We start from the raw sequence: 20,847 nt of genomic DNA, 5'->3' as shown, positions 1-20,847 counted from the left end.
TGATGCCATCCAACCATCTCATCCTCTGTCGTCCCCTTTCTTCCTGCCTTCAACCTTTAATGAAATTATTTTAAAGCTACACAAGGAGTAATCATCAATTTTATTAACCAAAGGTTGGAATTGAGGAAGCTCTCTTTCTCTCTGGCCAAGTCTGTATAAACAAGGCACCTATGGATGAAGACGTCACCCACCCTAGAGAGAGCATTGTGACTGTGGGGCTTTATCCCCCCTAAGAGAGAAATCCAACAAGAAGGTAATGAATGAAAGAGTGGGTCGAGTAAGCAGGAAGGCAATAAAGTCATCCATGAAGGGATTCCAAGCTCCCAATGCAGGGGCCCCAGGTTCAATCCCTGGTCAAGGGACTAGATCCCACATGCCGCATCTCAGAGTTTGTATGTGCTGCAACTAAAGATCTCACGTGCTGCAGTGAAGATCAGAGATCCCTCATGCCACAGGGAAGACCCAGTGCAGCCAAACAAAAACAGTTTACAAATATCAGCCATGAAAGTTCAGAGCAGTGGTTGGCATGATCTCACTTTCCATTGTGGTACCTTAAGGGCTGTCTGGGGTGTGGAGGGAAAACCACTTGGGCTGTGATTTACATGGATGAACCTGGGAGCTCTTGTAGTCCTCTAACTAAGCATGGCCCTCCTCACAGCAGATACGTCAGCCCACCCACACTGAGGATGTTGGCACTGGGGTCTCCACGCCTCCTCCAGGGCAGTTCCATTCTTGAGATACTTTGATTGATTGTAGTATATTTGTAGGGCCTTTAATAGCACTGTATGGCTTTGTTTCTTTTGCTTACTCAATTTCATACTTCTGTGGAGACTTCCTTTTGCCTTTTTATACTGTTGATGGGGTTCTTGGGGCAAGGATACTGGAGTGGTTTGCTGTCCCCTCCTCCAATGGACCACGTTTTGTCAGAACTCTGTGCTGTGACTCGTCCGTCCTGGGTGGCCCTACACGGCATGGCTCGTAGCTTCACTGAGCTCCACAAGCCCTTCGCCACCACAAGGCGGTGCTCCATGAAGGAGGCCTGGCATGCTGCAGGCCCCATCGCAACGAGTGGGACACGACTTAGCGACTGAACAGCAACAACATGGAAACTTCTGAAGGCACAGGTCTGAAGTGAAGGGTTGGCTTCTGTTTAGGCCTCTTCTGCTGAACACAGGCCTTCTGTTGGGAGGGGAGACTGACGCACTGCAGCCCTTTTCCACATCTCTGCCCTGTCACTTCTCTAAGAGATGTGAGAACTAGAGGGACTTTGAACTGGAAGACCTCCGGAGCACACCTCCACCTACAGATTATTAGGCTTTATTATTTCTTCTCCATGTAGAGCAGCGTCCACACCCAGAGCTGGTCCCTGAAGCAAGGAGGCCCTGGGCCACGCCCCTCCACGGACTGCTGACTCTGGGGCTTCCCCACAGCGCCCTTCTGGCTTCTGTTGTGTGTTAGACATGACAGACGGGCTTCTGGGAACTGTAACACACCCAGTGAGAGATGGACTGTTTACAAATTATAAACATCCAGCCGTCTCCTTCCAAGCCAGGAGAGGAGGGGAACTCCTTTCTACTCAAACTATCCATCTTGAAAGTGACACTCCTTAATTGCCAGCGCCCCTTCCCACCAAATACCATCACGGACAACCGTGGAAGATGAAAGCGTGCCGGGGGCCCCTTGGCACAACTTCCTCGGGAGATGGACGTGTTCCCATATTCTGTCTGTCTCCGCTGCACAGACCAGGACGCGGTCTGGGGTCTGTCATCCTTTTATTGTCTGAACAGGGATGGCTGTAAAATGACATCACCGTAGCCTCTTGCTTCTTCTCATTGTTAAAAGTCCATGTTAATGTCCTGTATGTTTTTCGAAACCAAATTAGACTCCGCAGTTTTGCCTTGCTTTCTTTGGTGGGCTTTCAGTTACAACGTAGAATGTTCGGGTAACTAGTTTTTTAGCTTTTAGGAAGCTAAAGGTACAAACTCAACTTTGAAGAGAGGAAATCTTTCTTAGACCTGATGGCCCCATGCAAGAAATTGCTTGTTACAGGTATAGTTTGCTGGGGGCCCCAGAACAAACAGATAATGGCTAAGTTCAGCCAACAGCAATCAGCTGACATTTCCTATTTGTATTAGATTCCATATGTGAAATTCTTCTTTGTGGACCTTATTTGTATGGATGGATTACAATGAAAATTGCATTAATTTGCTACACAGTAAAGGTCAGTAATTGAAGCATGAACCAAGAAACCATTGTGTAAAATGCTGTATCCCATATTTAGGAAAGGTCAGGCAAAGCAATAATATCTTGTTTTCATTGCAGAAGGTATAAATACTTGCATTAGCGTTTCTTTCTTTTTTCCAGCCCAACAATCACTTGTATAGAATATTTCAGGATTTACTATTAACAACAGGAAGAAAGAATAATAAGGGCATGTAGTAAAGAAAGCTGCCTGTTGCTGTCATAAAGACACTGCATCATGATGCCCGCATTGTGGCTTGGTTGGTTTTAACTCAGCTGTCAGAAATAGGATTGAATCAGCTGTTTGAGATTATCAGTGAGTTCACAGTTGCTTTACAGTGTTTGGTGGAAGGGGAAAAGATCCTTCTTTCATGTCAATTATGGGTGAAAAACATGTGGAGCTTTTCCTTTAAGAAAATAAGAGACTTACATTTTTGTGGATCGATGATTTTGTAATGAAAGAATGTGAATAGATATTATAGCCCTATCCTCTTTTCACAAATTAGGAAAATTTTAGTATGTTATATTTCACAAATATACTAAAATCTAAGTATATTTAAACAATCAATCCTAGTTTTACAAATGATTTTTTTATCCTCCCAAATGATTAGTCCACTCATCACCACCCAGGTAGAGCCTTCTTAGAGAGAGAAGGAAATGTGGGTACATTTAGAAGCTCTTGTGAGTTCACTTACGTAGTCCTTTGGGTGAAGTTGTTCAGGGCCAGCATGCCTTATTCCCTGTCTTTCCTTGTTCCAGAAAGAGAAGATGGCCTGTAGTGTCTCAGCCAGGGAAGACTGTCATTCTTGGAGGGAGTCTCCTTGCAGTTTAATAGTGAGAGTAGTTTTGTTTATGATTCCTTTGTGCCTTCTTAAGCATGTCCAGAACACAGCAAATTAGTTTGATTAGTGATTTTTTTTTTTTTAATCTGCTGACTAAGTCATGGTACTTTAAGATGGTGTGGTATGTTTAAGAAAATGAAAAATCAGATAATATCTTTGAAAAGTTAACTATTGAATACACACACACATACTTTCAGGGCATCTACAGTCTATAAACAGGACATATTGTAGAGAACCTTATGGATAATTTTCAGGGGAATAAAGTAAATGGTTGTTCTGATGTAACTTCTTTTAATTTGAATTAATATTATTTTCAGTGATGAAGTGATTTAATTGCTAACATTCCTACCATACCATCTTACTTCAAAGATTTTAATATTAATATGGATTCCAGCCAATTCTTAAATACGTTTATACATGTTTTGAATTAAAAGGAATTGGCTTCCTTATTCTTACAGTCTTTTCCCTGACACGTTGACTTGCTCAGATCCCTTTTAAAAAATCAAACGTCCATCCTTAAGATGTTTGGCTTCATTGCCTTCAGAAAGAACCCAGAAATGTTATTAATCTAATATTTTGAAGCATTATTCAGCCAACTACTCTCAGGCTCACTGGTAGACCCAGTACTTGTGGATTTTCTTTGTGACTCCTACTGTAAAGATTTTCCTTGTATGTTGCTCCCAAATATTGTGAAATATTACCAGACTGTAAATGCTATTTATATGGATTATCCTCTTATTAAGTAATTTACAGTAATAGGCTCTGATGTTATAGAGTATACATCTGGATATTTATCTTGCCATTGCCTAAAATTTTTATATTATGCTAATAGAGAAGACATTGGACATTGTATCTCAGTTATCCACAAGTCATTATTTTCCTGACGATAATAGCCATTCCTCTTGTCTTTCCCATTGAAATCCCCTCTGTTTCAGTGTGGTTTGCCCTAAGTCCCCATCAACCAATGAGTTTGCAAGGTAATTAACAGATAATTTACAAAATATTTGATAGAAAGGTAAGGATACCACTATTTTCTCAAGGGAAAATTTGTAATTTCGCATAAGTAATAAATGACATAAAAGCAGTAATTTAACATTAGACCATTTTGGAACTTCCCTGGCAGTCCAGTGGTTAGGACTCCACACTTCACTGCAAGGGGTGCGGTTCGATCCCTGGTTGGGCCAGTAAGATCCCACATGCTGTGGGACACAGCCAAAAAGTTAAAAAAGAGAGAGACCATTTTGAGTGAGAATTATTTAAATGACCAGATTATTCATATTTGTAGAGTGTTTACAATTTGCAGACTGTTTTTATGTGCTTCAACTCATTCAGTACTCAAAGTAAACTGTTTAATTTGATATTATTTTCCCCATCTGTGAATGAACTAACCCAGGTTAAGAGAAATGTAGCGATGCATTGGAAAATTTCCCAGCCAGGAGCAAGATTCAAATCCAGTCCTTCTGATCTAAATCCTGTTTATTTTGGACTGTGTTACGCTGATACGAAGGAAACTATTACTTTACTGGCCCGTTTTTCCGCATTATTATTGATAACATTTATGGAGTGTTTGCTCTGCATCTGTGATGGCTCCTTTTTGTCAAAATTTGTAGACTACATTGGGTGTTAGAGATGCAGTGCCTGGGTAAGTCAGGACTGCTTAAAGGTGATATTTGTGCTGAGTATTAGGTGATAATTATTTTATCTTCTACGCGCCTCAGTCCCCACACCTCACAGAAAGCCAGAGGACACACAGCTAATCCAGCAACTGCAGCACACTGTGTGTTCACCTATGAGAGTGACAGTTGGGAAAAACCATCAGCCTGTTGGCCCTGTAACACCATGGCACCCTCAGTTGGCTCAGAGAAACTTTTAAAGGAAGTCAGTCTTCCCAGGGTCTAAATTCCAAATAATTGTCTCCACAGTGTTCCCAATTTTTCAAAGGTGTGTTTTATCAACATCTTCCTCTTGATGATGATGTTTATTCCTTTTACTTTTTTAGCCCTCTGGTTTGATCCCTGATGAAAATCCTGTTGCAGGCCAAAGAAACCTGTTGGTAAAGATCAGTCAGTGTGGAAGGACTCTGTGTAATGAACAGGTCGTGGGAGCAGTTTATAACTGCTTCAAATGATATTGATTCAAAATCCAATCTGCTTCATATTCATTTCCCAAAGCAAAAATACTACCTGAGAAGGAAGTACTCTCCTGAAAGAGGACAGGGATTTTTCTTCATTTTAAGTGTACCATGAAGTAGGGTGTGTGTGCGTGTGTGTGTGTGTCCGTCCATGAACACAGGGCATATCTCATGGGAAGAAACCTTAAAGACAGTTCCCAGTGTATTAAGCCAGATTCCTGGAGGACAATTTTTAATCTCGTATATCAGAAATATTACTTTTTATTCTTTGTTATGACAGATGCTGAGAGGCTTCCCCCTCCCTGCTAAATGCCACTCAGTCTATTTCTGATGTTTATAATTCTTCAAGTTCTCAAGTTGCAGGCTTTTAATATTCAGTGGGATGAAGTAGACCAAACAGATTCCCATTTAAAATCTGAAGTCATATTTCTGCATCTTTGCTCTGGATGGTTTGCATTATTGGGATGATCCTAAGATAGAAATGTTGCATCTTTCCCTTTAGGGGATCCTGGGCATCCTGTGACAAATACTACCCAATTTTTAAGCATGTCACAAAGATCTTTCCTGATGTGGTAAATTTTTAGGACTATCTCTTTGGTTATGCCTAGGTAATTAGTAGAGAAAGATTTTCTTGACTCAGAACATGTATGAAAGATTTAAAGTAACACACTGATTATATAATGAATTCTTAGCTGTAAATTCATTTTGATGGTGTTAATTCTCTCCTAGAGGCTCAATTTATTGCACCTGTAGTGCTGTGCTCTTTGGAGATATTGGGGAAGCCAGCAAAGCCTCAAAGAAGGAAAAATCCACTGCCTGATTTATTCATTTATTTATTATTTATTGGCTTTGTTCTTTAAAGAACAACCATGCTGCAACACAGGCATATTATTTGTTCTTCATTTAGCTGTCTCTAAAACTTAGCTGAAAGACTCAGTGGGTTTTGTTTTTTTTTTTTTTTGACATTTTATAAGCAAATGGTCAATGAAAAAAATAATACTCTTAATACATTTTATATAATAATATGTATTTTAATGTTACAGAGTTGGAATTTGTAATTATTTTCCTTAAAATTATTATAATAGTTACATTATTTTTCTTATAATCATTCTCTATAGCATAAAACAAAGGATCCTTTTGAAATTTGAGTTCTGGATCTGAAAAGTTCCATGCTTTCATCTCTTCTGTTACATGGTGATACCTATTTGCTCATGAAAGTGTAAGGCACTCAGTTGTGTCTGACTCCTTGCGACCCCATGGACTGTATGTAGCCTGCCAGGCTCTGTCCGTGGAATTCTCCAGGCAAACACACTGCAATGGGTTGCCATTTCCTTCTCCAGGGGTTCTTCCCAACCCAGGAATCATGAAGTAGACCCTAAATCATGTGAATTTTATCTGTCCTTGGTGTTTTCTGAAATTCGCATGGAGAAGTAAAACCCATTCTTTCTCAAATGTAGGAATCTAAAAATGTGCATGCAGCCGCAGTTATCTGGTTCACTGGTTTAATCGCACCAGTGGCCATCTCTGTTTTTATTACACATTTCCCTCTATAAATGAGAAGGCTTGTATGTTAAGGAAAAATATAAGCACATGTAATAACAGTTTCCTCTTCCTGAACGAGCCACTATTACTCTTCCCAGACAATTTGGTAGCAGCAGCAGATGGAACGCTGTGTTTGCTAAACTGCGTTATCACCACGTCCCCTGGTTCAATCTGAAACGTGTAAATAAAGCCAGCGTGGTGCAGATAGAACCGCCAGATGGTCTTTCATATCGACGCAGGGCAACATGCGTGCACTTGTCCTGGGAGATCCTTGCTTTGGAAACGTAAACGAACCCCAGGATTCTTTAAGCTAGACAAAGGTGATTCTTTCCTTTTCATTTCTTTGCATTCTCAATGGGCAAGGACTTGACATTTATGAAGCACCTGGAGTGTACCAAATGCTTGACATATGATAGTTAATTCTCCAAACACTCCAGTTAGGGTCAGGATTATGATCCCCTTTTTCAGATAGCAAAATTGTGACTCCAGAAACCATTAGGAACTTGAGGTGTTCACAATGCTAGTAGGTGACAAGACCAGTGTTGAACTCACTTTCTCCTGACTCCATAGCCTGTGATTAATAAAATATGCAGACCTGAGGATTTGGTACATCTTAAGTCCCCCCTACCCCCGCTGCAAACTTTTCATCTGTTGTTGTAAACCCTGGCTACTTCAGCTCCTAAATAAGAATGGATGCATTTTATTATGTTGTAAATTATGGTATGTATTTTTTGCAAGTTGCACATAAAGTTTGCTAAAATGTTTCACAAGACAAGTTTAAAAAGTAAGAATGGAAAGAAATGTTTTTCTCCAAATATTTTCAAAAAGCGTAATTTAACATGCATTCTTATGAAAATTGGGCAAAGAATACTGGAAATGAACATTAGATAGAAGTATGTAACTGAATAATATGTCTAAGAACCATGTGTTCTATAGTAAGTTGAGAGCCATAGACACCAAAGAAGCAAATGACAAAAACAACAAGTTGAGCTGAATGCCTCCCTTTGAAATGTCCACACTTGCTCTGGACTTAATGATCCTGAACTGGGAATCCATTGCCACATATATGTGGGCACAGACACCTCACTTAACCTCTTTGGACCTTGGTTCCCTATTAATGGAAATGTAATATCAAAGACCATATAACATGTCCATTGGTATACCAGAAGATATAATTAGAGAAAATACCCATCAAGAGTAGTTGGTTTTCAGTCGCTAAGTTGTGTCCAACTCTTTTTGACCCCATGGACTGCAGCACGCCAGGCTTCCCTGGCCTTCAGTGTCTCCCAGAATTTTCCAGCTCATGTCCATCCAGTCAGTGATGCCATCCAACCATCTCATCCTCTCTTGCCCCCTTCTTCTCCTGCCCTCAGTCTTTCCCAGCATCAGGGTCTTTTCCAGTGTGTAGGCTCTTCACCGTAGGTGCCAAAGTATTGGAGCCTCAGCTTCAGCATCAGTCCTTCCAGTGAATATTCAGGGTTGATTTCCTTTAGGATTGACTGGCTTGATCTTGCTGTCCAAGGGACTCTCAAGTTTCTTCTCCAGCACCACAGTTTGAAAGCGTCAGTTCTTTGGCACTCAGCCTTCTTCATGGTGCAACTCTCACACCTGTACATGAGGACGTTGGCTATAAAGGTAGCCTTTGCAATATAGAGAGTGAAAAGAACGTTTGCTGCTAGAGTGATGAAAAGGATAGAGGTGTGATGCAAATTGAGAGAAAAAGACAGTAGTTGTTATGGACTGGCATCCCCTGGAAAGGTCTCATGGAGACCGGGAATATAAGTTGGACCTTTAGGTCATTCTGCTGGAGTTGGGAGGCCTGAAATCTTCTCTTTAACCCTAAGCACTTGTTTCCTGGGTTGATGCAAATGATCTTTTGATACTAATATAAACCTGATTTCCTCTGTTCTTCCTCTTTATCCATTCATTTCTCCATCAAATACACACTGTCTCAGCACTAAGGATGTACCTACCACAGTTGTTGGTACTGAGAGTACAAGTTGAGGTAAGGCAGTCTGGTCTTATCTGTTGGCCCACCAATTCAAATAGGGCATAGGAGAACAGGAGGCTCTTCTAACATCTTTTTAAAATTTTGCTTATTTATTTTCGACTACTCTGGGTCTTCATCGCTGTTCACAGCCTTCCTCTAGGTGTGCCTAGTTGGGTGCATGGTCTTCTCACTGCAGTGGCTTCTCTTGTTGCAGAACGTGGGCTCTAGGCACACAGGTTTCCGTAGTTAGTTACACAGCGCAGGCTTAGTTGGCCCACGGCGTGTGGAATCTTCCTGGACCGGGGATGGAACCCATCTCCCCTGCATTGGTAGCTGATTTCTTAGCCACTGGACCAGCAGAGAAGACCCATTTCTTCCAGTGTTAATGAAGCACTCAAGCTATGTAAATGTAAATAGCGTCTTATAGCATAGAAGCTACCATGCCCTGTTGAATACACAGATTCATTGCCCAAAGGCAATAAAAGCCACTCAGAGAACAAAAATGACATTTACCACTAATCATGAGAGTACCTGCCCTCAGGTGAATTTTTCCCTCTCATATATGGCTAGCATATGTCATGTGCAGAGATTCTAGGGAGAAGGGTAGAAACTTCCACAAAAGAAAAAGCCTTTTTCTCCCTGTCCAAGAATACTTTGGACACGATTGGTCCCTCACTGTGCTAATGAATTTTAGGTAAAACTGATTTAGGTTCATCACATGCCCTATTTATCCAAATATTTCCATTTACTGTTTTTATATTCCCCCTTTTTTAAAAACTCAGTATTATATTTACTGTTTCCATTAAAATAAGCCAGGACAAGCTGCTCATGCTTTCAGTTTGTGTTTTCAGTCTCTACTATAGTCTTTACTAATAGCCTAGGATTTAGATGTCAGTTACAAGGGTTCTTGGGCTTCCCCGATGGCTCAGCAGGTAAAGAATCTTCCTGTAATGCAGGAGACATGGGTTCGATCCCTGGGTCAGGAAGATCCCCTGGAAGAGGAAATGGCAACCCACTCCAGTATTCTTGCCTGGAAAATCCATGGACAGAGGAGCCTGGCAGGCTCCAGTCCATGGGCTCACAAAGAGTCAGGCATGACTTTAGCAACTGAGCGTTAGTAGAAGGGTTCTACAGTGAGAACTGATACCAGGTTAAGTCCAAGCAGGGATGACCCATCTATTTTCCTGATTCTTTCTAAATAAAACTTAGCTTTAAAGGAAGGCTTTTGAGTGGTCCCTGATAAGACAAAGTGCTCTTAGGCAATTGTGGAGAAATATGTGATGACCCCAGTGTGCCAGCCTGTGGTGGCAAGGTCACTGCCCAGGGCCAGTGAGATGCATAAAACGTCCAAGCAGCCAGGTCAGAGTGCTCAGTGATGAGAAAGATGGGAAACGACAGCAGCTATAGCATTGATATATAGTAAATACATACAGAATTTAACCAGTCCTGTGGATAGGAGAATAAAAAATAGTCTGCACATTTTTACTATGATGTTTTATTTCACTCTTTATTTTTAGTAAATCTGCACATTGTTTTACTTCTTGATGATGCTTTTTCAGTGAGTAAATAATAAAGAGTTGCATGTTTAATGAATAATGATAATCAAGTACTGATAATCCATGTTTCAAGATAATTGTTGATGAACTTATTCACATTTCCTGTCTACCACTGTGACCATGATCACATCACTGATACATGTAAACTTAAGTTGCAAACCTGCTGAAGAGTCTTCAACTGTCAATAGTTATTTTTAGAAGACCACTTCTGGAAACATGGTTTTAAATCATATAGCCCAAAAGATGTGTTTACACATCCTTGTGTGCAGCGTGACTTTTCGTTTGGATCAAATGACTGTTCTTGCACACTTGTCTCATCTTCCATTCCAAAGTTTCCTTATGCATGTATGAGAAAGGGCAAGGTACACGTTAATAGGTTCACTTCAGTAGCATCAGTGTATCAAAGACCCTGTGAAGAGTCAAATGATGCCAGTCTTATCAGCATGCCATCAAATGACTCAGACAGTATCAAGTAAGTTAATTCTGAAGTCTTGTAGCTTTGCACAGTGGCAATTTTGTAGCCAATGAGGTTTATCTGAGGGGAGATTACTGCTAATTGAAAACTTTTCCAGTACCCTGCTGTGGCAACCTGAAATGTTATATTTTTTCATCCACTGTATGGAATCAAAATAGAGCTTTTACAAGTTAGTTTTACAAAAAATGAAATCTCTGACATCAGGAATGCTATTGTAAATTTATTTTGAACGTGTAGCATTGAGGGTTATTTAATTCCGTAGTGATAATATGAATGCAAATTTTGATGAAGCATAGCACCATGGCCAATAAGATACTCATGTAAGTTGAATGGATCTTTGAAGCATAAATTTACAAGTGATAGATCATGGTACCCTATTATCCACCATTGCATACAGACAAGTGATAATGCACCACCAATTGAATTAGCAGTTGTAGTGTCCACATTTATAAATATTTTATATATACAGAGTTGGGATAGCAACAGCAAAGTTTTCATGGCAAAGGTATGTCAGATATAAAAATACATTTCATTCAGCATGGCTGTGTGCACTTTCTTTTTGCTGCCAGTCATCCATCCATCAGTCTGCTTTTAAGAGTGTTTGAAACCTTTGATGAACTCTCAGTCAATGTAAACATTCTCCAAAGCTATTGAACTTATGTGGGAAAAAAAAAGAAATCTTTTCAGTGTTTGTTGCATTTTCGTCATGTCAGTTGGAAATTTTTTAATCAAAATTTTTGATAACTGAAAATTCTAATAACTTCATCTTTGGGAGCTTTTAGTAGATAGAAATCAATTTTTAAAGAACTGGCAAAAATAACAATTTTTTTTTCTTTATAAAAGCAAAGGATATTCAACACAAAGCAATCTGTAAGGTGAGATCCTATGCATGATTCGGTGTTTAAATTTACAAGTTACACTTTGGATTATCTCAGTTTGTGGGATTAAAAAAAACTTTTGATTTTTAATAGGATAAATATAAATTCTACCCAGGATTGGAAGGAAATTGAGAAGCCACTTATTTTTCAGCATAAATTTGAAGAATTTCAACTTTAGAAGAATTTGAAAAATTATACAGACAACTTACTTAAAGTTTTATCTTGAAAAAAAAGTTTGATAAAGTTCATATGAATGAATATAGTGACTTTGAAATTATTTGGGCTGAAATATATCCAGATTTTAATATTTAAAAAACAGAATTGAGAATATTCTTCATGTATCACATTTTTATTGTGAATTTTCAAAGTACCTCAGTCCCTGGAGAGAAAGTATTTTTGTAATTAAAATTATGGTCTACAGTAGAGTCAATTAAATATATCAATTTAACAATGATTAAGTGCAACTCTGAAGATAGGTAAGAACAATTTTATGAAATGTAAGTGAAAAGATGACATTAAAGATAATGTTACGTTTGTGGAAAAGTAATTTTGACATGGGACTGTAAACAGCTATAACTAGAAAACCAATTAAATATATGAATATATGGAATGAGTAATCATTCTCATGTATCATTTTACAATTGACATAATATGGGCAAGTTTCTTTTGTTCTTATGTATGTAAAATATATGTTTTTATCTTGAAACAATGTCATTATGAAAATAAAAATGAAATAATTTTATAGATCCACTAATACAATAAAGCAAGTTGTCAGTTGATAAATACTTCAAAAATTACATAGTCCTGTTTACTTTTACTCTTAAAAGTATACAGATATGGTTCATAAATTATCTTGTTACCCTAGATACAGTGAAATTTTTAGCTTTGTCTTTAAATACTGATTATTCAAACTAAAACATCAAATTCATTAAAAAGTGAGAGAATCTTGTGAGAATCATTTATTATTTTGTTGTACTAACCCAGAATCTCTGTATTTGGGGTGTTTCAAGAGGAAAAAAAAAATCAGTCAACTAAAGTAGGAAATTGTTATGAAATGGAGCCACATAGAAATTTGAGTCATTTTCCAAAAAATTGTTTTGACCTAAACTCTATGCTGTTGAAAAGAGGAAGCCACTTTTGCCCTTTGGGTCAAATTCCCTGGTGCTTCCAAATCCTCCTTTAAAAACGTGAATATTTCTGTAGCAGACAGAGATGGGTTTTCACCACTGTGCCCATTAATAGATGTTGGTGGATTGCTGAACATGAATTAAGTTGTTCTGGCAGTATATCCAGTTTTAATACAAACCACTTGAAGAATTAGAGAGTAAGGGAAATAAGAAAGAAAATTGGATTGAAAAAAGTGAAAATGTCTTGCAAGTTTGACTTTGCAAGAGGAAGCAATGAGTATGACCGCCTACTGTACAGGATCATTGGATAAATGGGTGCAGAACAGATGGTGAGACGTTACTCAGACCATCCCAGCAGACGACCTTCATGTATTTATGATATGACAGTGAAAAAAAAATTTAATATACCCAGAGGCTATTTTCAGAGAAGGCAATGGCACCCCACTCTAGTACTCTTGCCTGGAAAATCCCATGGACGGAGGAGCCTGGTAGGCTGCAATCCATGGGGTTGCTAAGAGTAGGGCACGACTGAGTGACTTCACTTTCACTCTTCACTTTCATGAATTGGAGAAGGAAATGGCAACCCAATCTGGTGTTCTTGCCTGGAGAATCCCGGGGACGGGGGATCCTGGTGGGCTGCCATCTATGGGGTCGCACAGAGTCGGACACGACTGAAGCGACTTAGCAGTAGCAGCAACCAGTCATTGAAATCACTGTGAGGTAGTATGTTTTCCTTCCTCCATCCATGGGTCCACTTTGATGGAACAGAGAATACAAGATGAGAATGATTTTTTTTTTATATTGTTGCAAAGAAGATTATTATAGAAATTGTCTCTTGGATTTAGAAGATAATTTAGTATAATTCTAACCTAAGTAAAATTTTAGGTAGAAAAAATAAGTTTTGTTAGGTTTATTTGTGATTTTAGGTATTACATATTAGATGTAACAGCTACAGTGACTCAGCTTGGCCTGAGATAAGTTAGTAACTAAATCCCAGTTACAATAGAGTTCATAAGGGAACTAGAATATGGTATCAGAATATAAGATATAGTGTGAAAATGCCCTTCTTTAGGGAATCATCTTTTATCCAACATGTGAGTGATTTCAAGATTAGTTTTATAAGCATTGGCTACCTAACATGGTTAGATCATGGCATCCAGTCCCATCCATCCCTTCATGGCAAATAGAAGGGGAAAAACGTGGAAGCAGTGACAGACTTTATTTTCTTGCACTCCAAAATCACTGCTGATGGTGATTGCAGCCATGAAATTAAAAGATGCTTGCTCCTTGGAAGGAAAGTTATGACCAACCTAGACAACATATGAAAAGCAGAGACATCACTTGGCCAACAAAGGTCTGTGAGTTGAAGCTATGTTTTTTCCAGTAGTCCTGTACGGGTGTGAAAGTTGGACCATAAACAAGGCTGAGTGCCAAAGAATTGATGCTTTCAAATTGTGGTGCTGGAGAAGACTCCTGAGAGTCCTTTGGACTGCAAGGAGATCAAACCATTCTGTCTTAAAGGAATCAACCCTGAATATTTATGCTGAAGGTGAAGCTCCAATATTTTTGCCACCTAATGCAAAGAGTTGACTCACTGGAAAAGACTCTGATGCTGGGAAGGATTGAGGCAAAAGGACAAGGGGATGGCAGAGGATGAGATGCTTAGGTAGCATCACTGACTCAGTGTAAATGAATTTGAGCAGATTTTGGGAGACAGTGAAGGACAGAGGAGCCTGGTGTGCTGTATTCTGTGGGGTCCCAAAGAGTCAGATACAACTTAGCGACTGAACAACAACAACCTAACGTGGGAAAATGCATTTTAAGTGTTCTTTAATCAAAGTAAGGATAATATTCTTAGACAGCTGAATATCATCTGGATGTCCAACATACCCTATTGCTATCTGCTGCAAGCCTTTCTGAGGAACTAACAGAAGAGAGATAAGTAAGCTAACCTTGTGAAGACAGAGCAACTCAAGATCTGCCAGTTAAAGAAGTTACAGAATTCTCTGAGAGAAGCAGCAACTCTACAGGGAAATGAATTTCTTTTTTCTGTGGAGTTCCCTTCATCAGTTCATGATATTGAGATGGGGACATGCTTGCACACGACAAGTGGTCACATCTCATGAGTAGTCAGGAACTTGGGGGAGCCGATAAGTAAATTGTAAAAAATGTGAATTTATCTCCTGAAGTCACTCAGTTACTAATAACCAGGTTACGATAATACTGGCATAATGATTTCTATAGCAGACCAATAAAAATGAAGTAACTGAGTTCAATCTTTTATGTTTCTTAGGAATCTGAGAAAAAGGGCTTAATTAAAAGAATCTACATGGTACAGGATATTGTCTCAACTGTTCAAAACATCTTGGAGGAATTAGCCTCTTTTGGAGAAAGAATTAAAAAGTAAGTCCTGCATTTGTATTATTGTGTTTGGAGTAAAACTGCCATGTTCTTGGACCAGCAAGGGGGAGGGTCTTGGGGAGGGTAGGATCAGAAAATACAAAAACAAACAAAAAACAGAAACAACAGTCTTGGGCCTCTTAACTTTGGTTGGTTGCTTCTTCAGGTTTGTCAGCTTCACAAGGGTGGACCACGTGACCCAATTTATGCTAGTTATCTGAGCATAATTATTAATAGTGCCTTTTTTATTCTCAACATATTCTGGTTTAAGTGATAAACTATAGATTAAAACATAGATTTAATTCTCTAATGGAGTTTCAATTGAGAAAGCCTCTCCGTGATTCATGTTTGTTTTTTTTTTTTTTTTTTTGCTTACTTTGTTTTACGCATTGTTAACTCTGTGTTACTTGGTCTTCATTTGATATCCATGAACAGAGAAGGTTTTTTTTTTTTTAATAGTAAGTGATTGCTCCCTACTTTAAATCCAGAGTTGTATCAGCCACGTTGTTCTTTCTAAAGAGCAACTACTGTTCTTATTTTATTGGCCATTCTAGTTTCTTTACATAAAGGACATATTTTTTAGAAATTACATGGGTAAAGAAGAGATTAAAATTAGTACTAAAAGCCAAGTGAAATTTTGTCCATGAAGATGTAGGGAAATCAATAAGTGGTGGTTAACATCAGGAAATATAAACAGCTAATGTGGAACTTTCTGTGGTTACTGATTTTCTTCCTCAGTCACTTATTATAACAAATTGCCCTTGAACATCCATTTATTATTGGCATAGAAAACATGTTTCTTTTGCTTAAAAGGCAGGTTAAAAGTTATCTTTAAACAAGTTTAGTGAGTTTTTATTGAATTTATACGTTATTTTCATGAGCAGTGTCGAGAAAAATTAAGGAGTAGTAGGATTTTTGATCATGTATATTGATACATGTCTGCTTTATCTCTCTAGGTTTCATATAAATTGAAAAATGACTACTGAATGTACCCTCAAAGTTGCTTAGCAAAAATATAAGTGACAGTAAAAAATAGTGCAGTGATGAAGAGGGCACTATAATTTCTCATTCACTCATTCAACTATCAGTGTTTGAATCTCAGGCACTGACTTGGTTTAAGAATAAGAAGTGCATCCAAATTAACAATGACGATAGAAACCAACCAATGTCATGTGCCAGCCAGACACTGTTCTAAGTCTTTGACATGTAGCAACTTCTTTAAGGGGTTATTTAGAGAAATTGGATTAAATGATTCCAACAACCCTGCAGAGTAAGGATTGTTAGTATCCGCATTTTACAGATGAGGAAACTGAAGCACAGAATGATTAAACATGCAGCCCAGATCACACAGTGAATAAGCCATGGAGCTTGGATTTGAATCTGCCTGCCTCACTTTATACTATAGTGTCATTATCCTCTGGATATCTGTTTTGTGTATGTGTGTGAGTGTGTGTTTGCCTTTATGTTTTGTTTTTCTATTGTGGTATAGCTGATTACAATAGTATATTAGTTTCAGATGTACAGAATAATAAGTTTTTATAGATTACATTCCATTTAAGGTTATTATAAAACATTGGGTATATTCCCTGTGTTATACTTGTATATCCCTGTAACTTATTTCTTTTAAACATGGTAGATTGTACCTTTTAATCCTCTCCCCATGTCTTGGTATTCCCCACTTTCTTCTCTATAGGAATCTATTTTCCAATGAAGGGAAAGAACACTAATAAGACAGCTAAAATAACATTGATGCTAGATAGAGGCTAGATGGGATGTGGAGATGGGTACTGCATCCCCGGAAGGATGTAGGGGAGAGAGAGAGACAGAGGAAAGTTCTGAAGAAGCAACAGCTTATCAGCATCTCTAAGGATGGGAAGAGCCAGCTGGGCATAGAGCTGATGAATGGGAGCTTCAGTGGCTGGGTGGCTTTGTGCAAAGGCTCAAAGCCCAAGACTGTGCTCGATGGAGGGAGGTGGAGGGGAAATAGCATGTCTGTGCCACCGGGGACGGATGTGGCGGTTCCTGGAGGTGAGGCAGGTCACACGGGCCTTGAGTGGATGCAGAAAGTCAATGAAAAAAAAGTGAGCAAGAGATGGACTGGCAGGAAAGAAGATAAGAGGATGTGGAGTGGGGGCAAGGCTGAGGACGGAAGGCCATGTCCTTTGGTAAGACTGTCTCCGGGCTTGCATGTCTGTTAATAGACAAATGTGGCTGTTGTGCTGTTGATAATGGTCAAGGAAATGTGTCTGATGAGAAGAGGGCAGAGTGATTTAAGCAGCCCCTCAGCTCTGCAGTGCCTTTTGGCGGCGGCCGTGCCCAACACAGCTGTGGTGGCCATGTCTCGAGACGTATTTTCAGCCATGAACAGAGCACTGTTCTGCCCAGCTGTGACACAGGAAGGCGCATGAGGCTCAACTCCTATTAATTCTTCAGCCATTCATTATTGCAGTGACCTTAAGGTTCCCGCTGGGCATTCAAGCGCAACATCATGTGTAACTCTGTTGGAATTCCATTGTAACTCAGTGCATAAGGACCAGGAAAACTTTTACCCAACTTTTGGCAGCTAGAGAATAAATAAGCATGCTTAAATCTCTCAGAGCGGGCTTCCCTTGTTACTGGCAGAGAAGACCCTGATGATTCTGTATTCACTTGGAGCGAATAGTATTTTCTTTTCTCCACATTCTCCAATTACCTTCTCATTGTATACAGATTTCAAATGTATGTATACATCAGGCTAATATTTGCTTAGCATGTGGCATTTGTATTATCCCAGGCAGCAGACAGGGTGGGTCAAAAGAGTAATGTATATTATTTGTCCTATTACTATGAAGTGTTGGCTACAGCACTGGTGTCCTTGAGTGGTTAGGGAAATCTCCTCTCTGCAGAGAAGATAATGAGATTAAGGTAGACTTAGGACAGGGGAGTCGTCCTTGCAGATGTTCTGGAGTAAGGCTTAGAAGGCATGTTTCTAGGAAGAACTTCTCTGACTCTGAAGTCATGCTGTGAAATATTAAAAGATGAGAAAGCAGGATAAGTGAAGTTTGGATGAAGGTGAGCACAAGCGGAAGGACAAATTGATGTATCTTGTTTTTAATCTAAAGTTACATGTTGAGGGACTTCCTTTGTAGCCTGTTGGCTAAGACTCTGCTTTCTCAGTACAGTGGGCCTGGGTTCAATCCCTCATCTGGTAACTAGATCCCATGTGCTGCAACTAAGACTCAGCACAGCCAAATGAATATTTAGTTACATGTTGAAAGGGACAGAGAATGAAGGCAGAATGACCAGGGGTGAGGGCAGAAGGCCAGCTGTGGGGAGTGAGTTCACAAACTGGGGCGAAAACCATGACGGAGAGCATCCTGTGAGGTAAATCACAAAAGAGTAGTCTGCAGGCTTTTGTGGCCCGTGTCTCTGTTTCTGTGGATAGAAGAGTCAAAGGACTTCATTTTTTCTGTGCCTAGGAAATGAAGAAGATGATGACTCTGTTGACACAAAGGTCACCCAGTGTGGTACCCAGTTGGGGGAGGAACTCTAGAATGAAGTTGTTCCCACATTACTGGGTGTTGAGACAGTTATTTGTGGGTTTTGTCAAAGATATTCTTAGGACATGTTAGTGAACCTGAAGAGTTGAATGAATGAAGGAGATTCCTTGAATGTTTTCCTTAACTGAAATGTTCAAGTCAGGCATTCCCTTAGGATTTAATGGAGAGCTCCCAAGTCAGGAAATCCATCAAAGTCCATGAAAATGCTTAACAGATTGTTTAATTTTGAGATATAAAGCTTTGACTTACCAGAGTTCTTCAATCTTGGATGTTCTGTGAAAGACCAGCACTGCAACATATTTCCATGGTAACTGGAGTGAAGAGTCTAGTAAGGTTTTGAGGGTTAGTGCTACTATATACTACTCAATTCAGTTCAGTTGCTCAATCGTGTCTGAGTCTTTGTGACACCATGGACTGCAGCACACCAGGCTTCCCTGTCCATCACCAACTCCCGGAGCTTGCTCAAACTCATGTCCATTGAGTTGGTGATGCCATCTGAGCATCTCATCCTCTGTCATCCCCTTCTTCTCCTGCCTTCAATCTTTCCCAGCATCAGGGTCTTTTGCAATGAGTCAGTTCTTCACATCAGGTGGCCAAAGTATTGGAGTTTCAGCTTCAGCATCAGTCGTTCCAATGAATATTCAGAACTGATTTCCTTTAGGATAGACTGGTTGTATCTCCTTGCAGGCCAAGGGATTCTCAAGAGTCTTCTCCAACACCACAGTTCAAAAACATCAATTCTTCAGTGCTCAACTTTCTTTATAGTCCAACTCTCACATCCATACATGACTACTGGAAAAACCATAGCCTTGACTGGGCAGAACTTTGTTGGCAGAGTAATGCCTCTGCTTTTTAATACGCTGTCTAGGTTGGTCATAGCTTGTCTTCCAAGGAGCAAGCATCTTTTAATTTCATGGCTGCAGTCACCATCTGCAGTGATTTTTAAAACCAAAAAAAAAAAAAGTCTCTCACTGTTTCCATTGTTTCCCCACCTATTTGCCATGAAGTGATGGGACCGGATGCCATGATCTTAGTTTCCTGAATGTTGAGTTTTGAGCCAACTTTCTCACTGTCCTGTTTCACTTTCTTCAAGAGGCTCTTTAGTTCTTTGCTTTCTGTCATAAGGGTGGTGTCATCTGTGTATCTGAGGTTATTGATACTTCTCTTGGCAATCTTGATTCCAGCTTGTGCTTCATCCAGCCTAGCATTTCTCATGATATACTCTGCATATAAGTTAAATAAGCAGGGTGACAATATATAGCCTTGATGTACTCCTTTCCTTATTTGGAACCAGTCTGTTGTTCCATGTCCAGTCCTAACTGTTGCTTCTTGACCTTCATACAGATTTCTCAGGAGGCAGGTCAGGTGGTCTGGTATTCCCATCTCTTTAAGAATGTTCCACAGTTTGTTGTGATCCACACAGCCAAAGGCTTTGGTATAGTCAATATGCAGAAGTAGATGTTTTTCTATGTTTCAAAGTTCTCCAAGCCAAGCTTCAACATGAACCATGAACTTCCAAATGTTCAAGCTGGATTTAGAAAAGGCAGTGGAACCAGAGATCAAATTGCCAACATCTGTTGGATCATAGAAAAAGCAAGAGAATTCCAGGAAAACATCTATTTCTGCTTTATTGACTATGCCAAAGCCTTTGACTGTGTGGATCACAACAAACTATATAGAGCTACTCAACACTAAAAAAGCTTAAGATTATGGCATCTGGTCCTGTCACTTCATGACAAATAGGAGGAGAAAAGCTGGAAGCAGCAACAAATTTTATTTTCTGAGCTCTAAAATCTCTGCTGAGGGTGACTGCAGCCATGAAATTAAAAGATGCTTGCTCCTTGAATGGAAAGACGTCACTTTGCAGACAAAGATCCATATAGTCAAAGCTTTGGTTTTTCCAGTAATCATGTATGGATGTGACAATTGGACCATAAAGAAGGCTCAGCACTGAAGAACTGATGCTTTTGAACTGTGATTGTTGGAGAAGACTCTTGACAGTCCCATGGACAGCAAGGAGATCAAACCAGTCAATTCTAAAGGAAATCAGTCCTGAATATTCATTGGAAGGACTGATGCTGAAGCTGAAGCTCCAATACTTTGGCCACCTGATGCAAAGAGCTGAG

At 39.5% G+C, this 20,847-nt stretch overlaps 1 protein-coding gene and 1 pseudogene across 3 annotated transcripts in view; both read left to right on the top strand.

Moving 5' to 3' along the window:
• Window positions 1–20,847, top strand: part of MCTP2 (multiple C2 and transmembrane domain containing 2) — a 261,100-nt gene that overhangs the window by 222,192 nt on the left and 18,061 nt on the right. For all 3 annotated transcript variants that reach the window (XM_005891571.3, XM_070358172.1, XM_070358173.1), the window contains one exon: window positions 15,076–15,185. In XM_005891571.3, coding sequence (XP_005891633.1) covers window positions 15,076–15,185 — 110 coding nt within the window. The remainder of the gene's footprint in view (window positions 1–15,075; window positions 15,186–20,847) is intronic.
• LOC138984529 (U4 spliceosomal RNA) lies at window positions 10,798–10,925 on the top strand (annotated as a pseudogene).

Source organism: Bos mutus, chromosome 21, assembly GCF_027580195.1.
Source record: "Bos mutus isolate GX-2022 chromosome 21, NWIPB_WYAK_1.1, whole genome shotgun sequence".
In the NCBI taxonomy this organism is placed as follows: domain Eukaryota; kingdom Metazoa; phylum Chordata; class Mammalia; order Artiodactyla; family Bovidae; genus Bos; species Bos mutus.
Note: the sequence above shows the minus strand (reverse complement) of the source record. Positions and strands in the feature narration are given on the sequence as shown.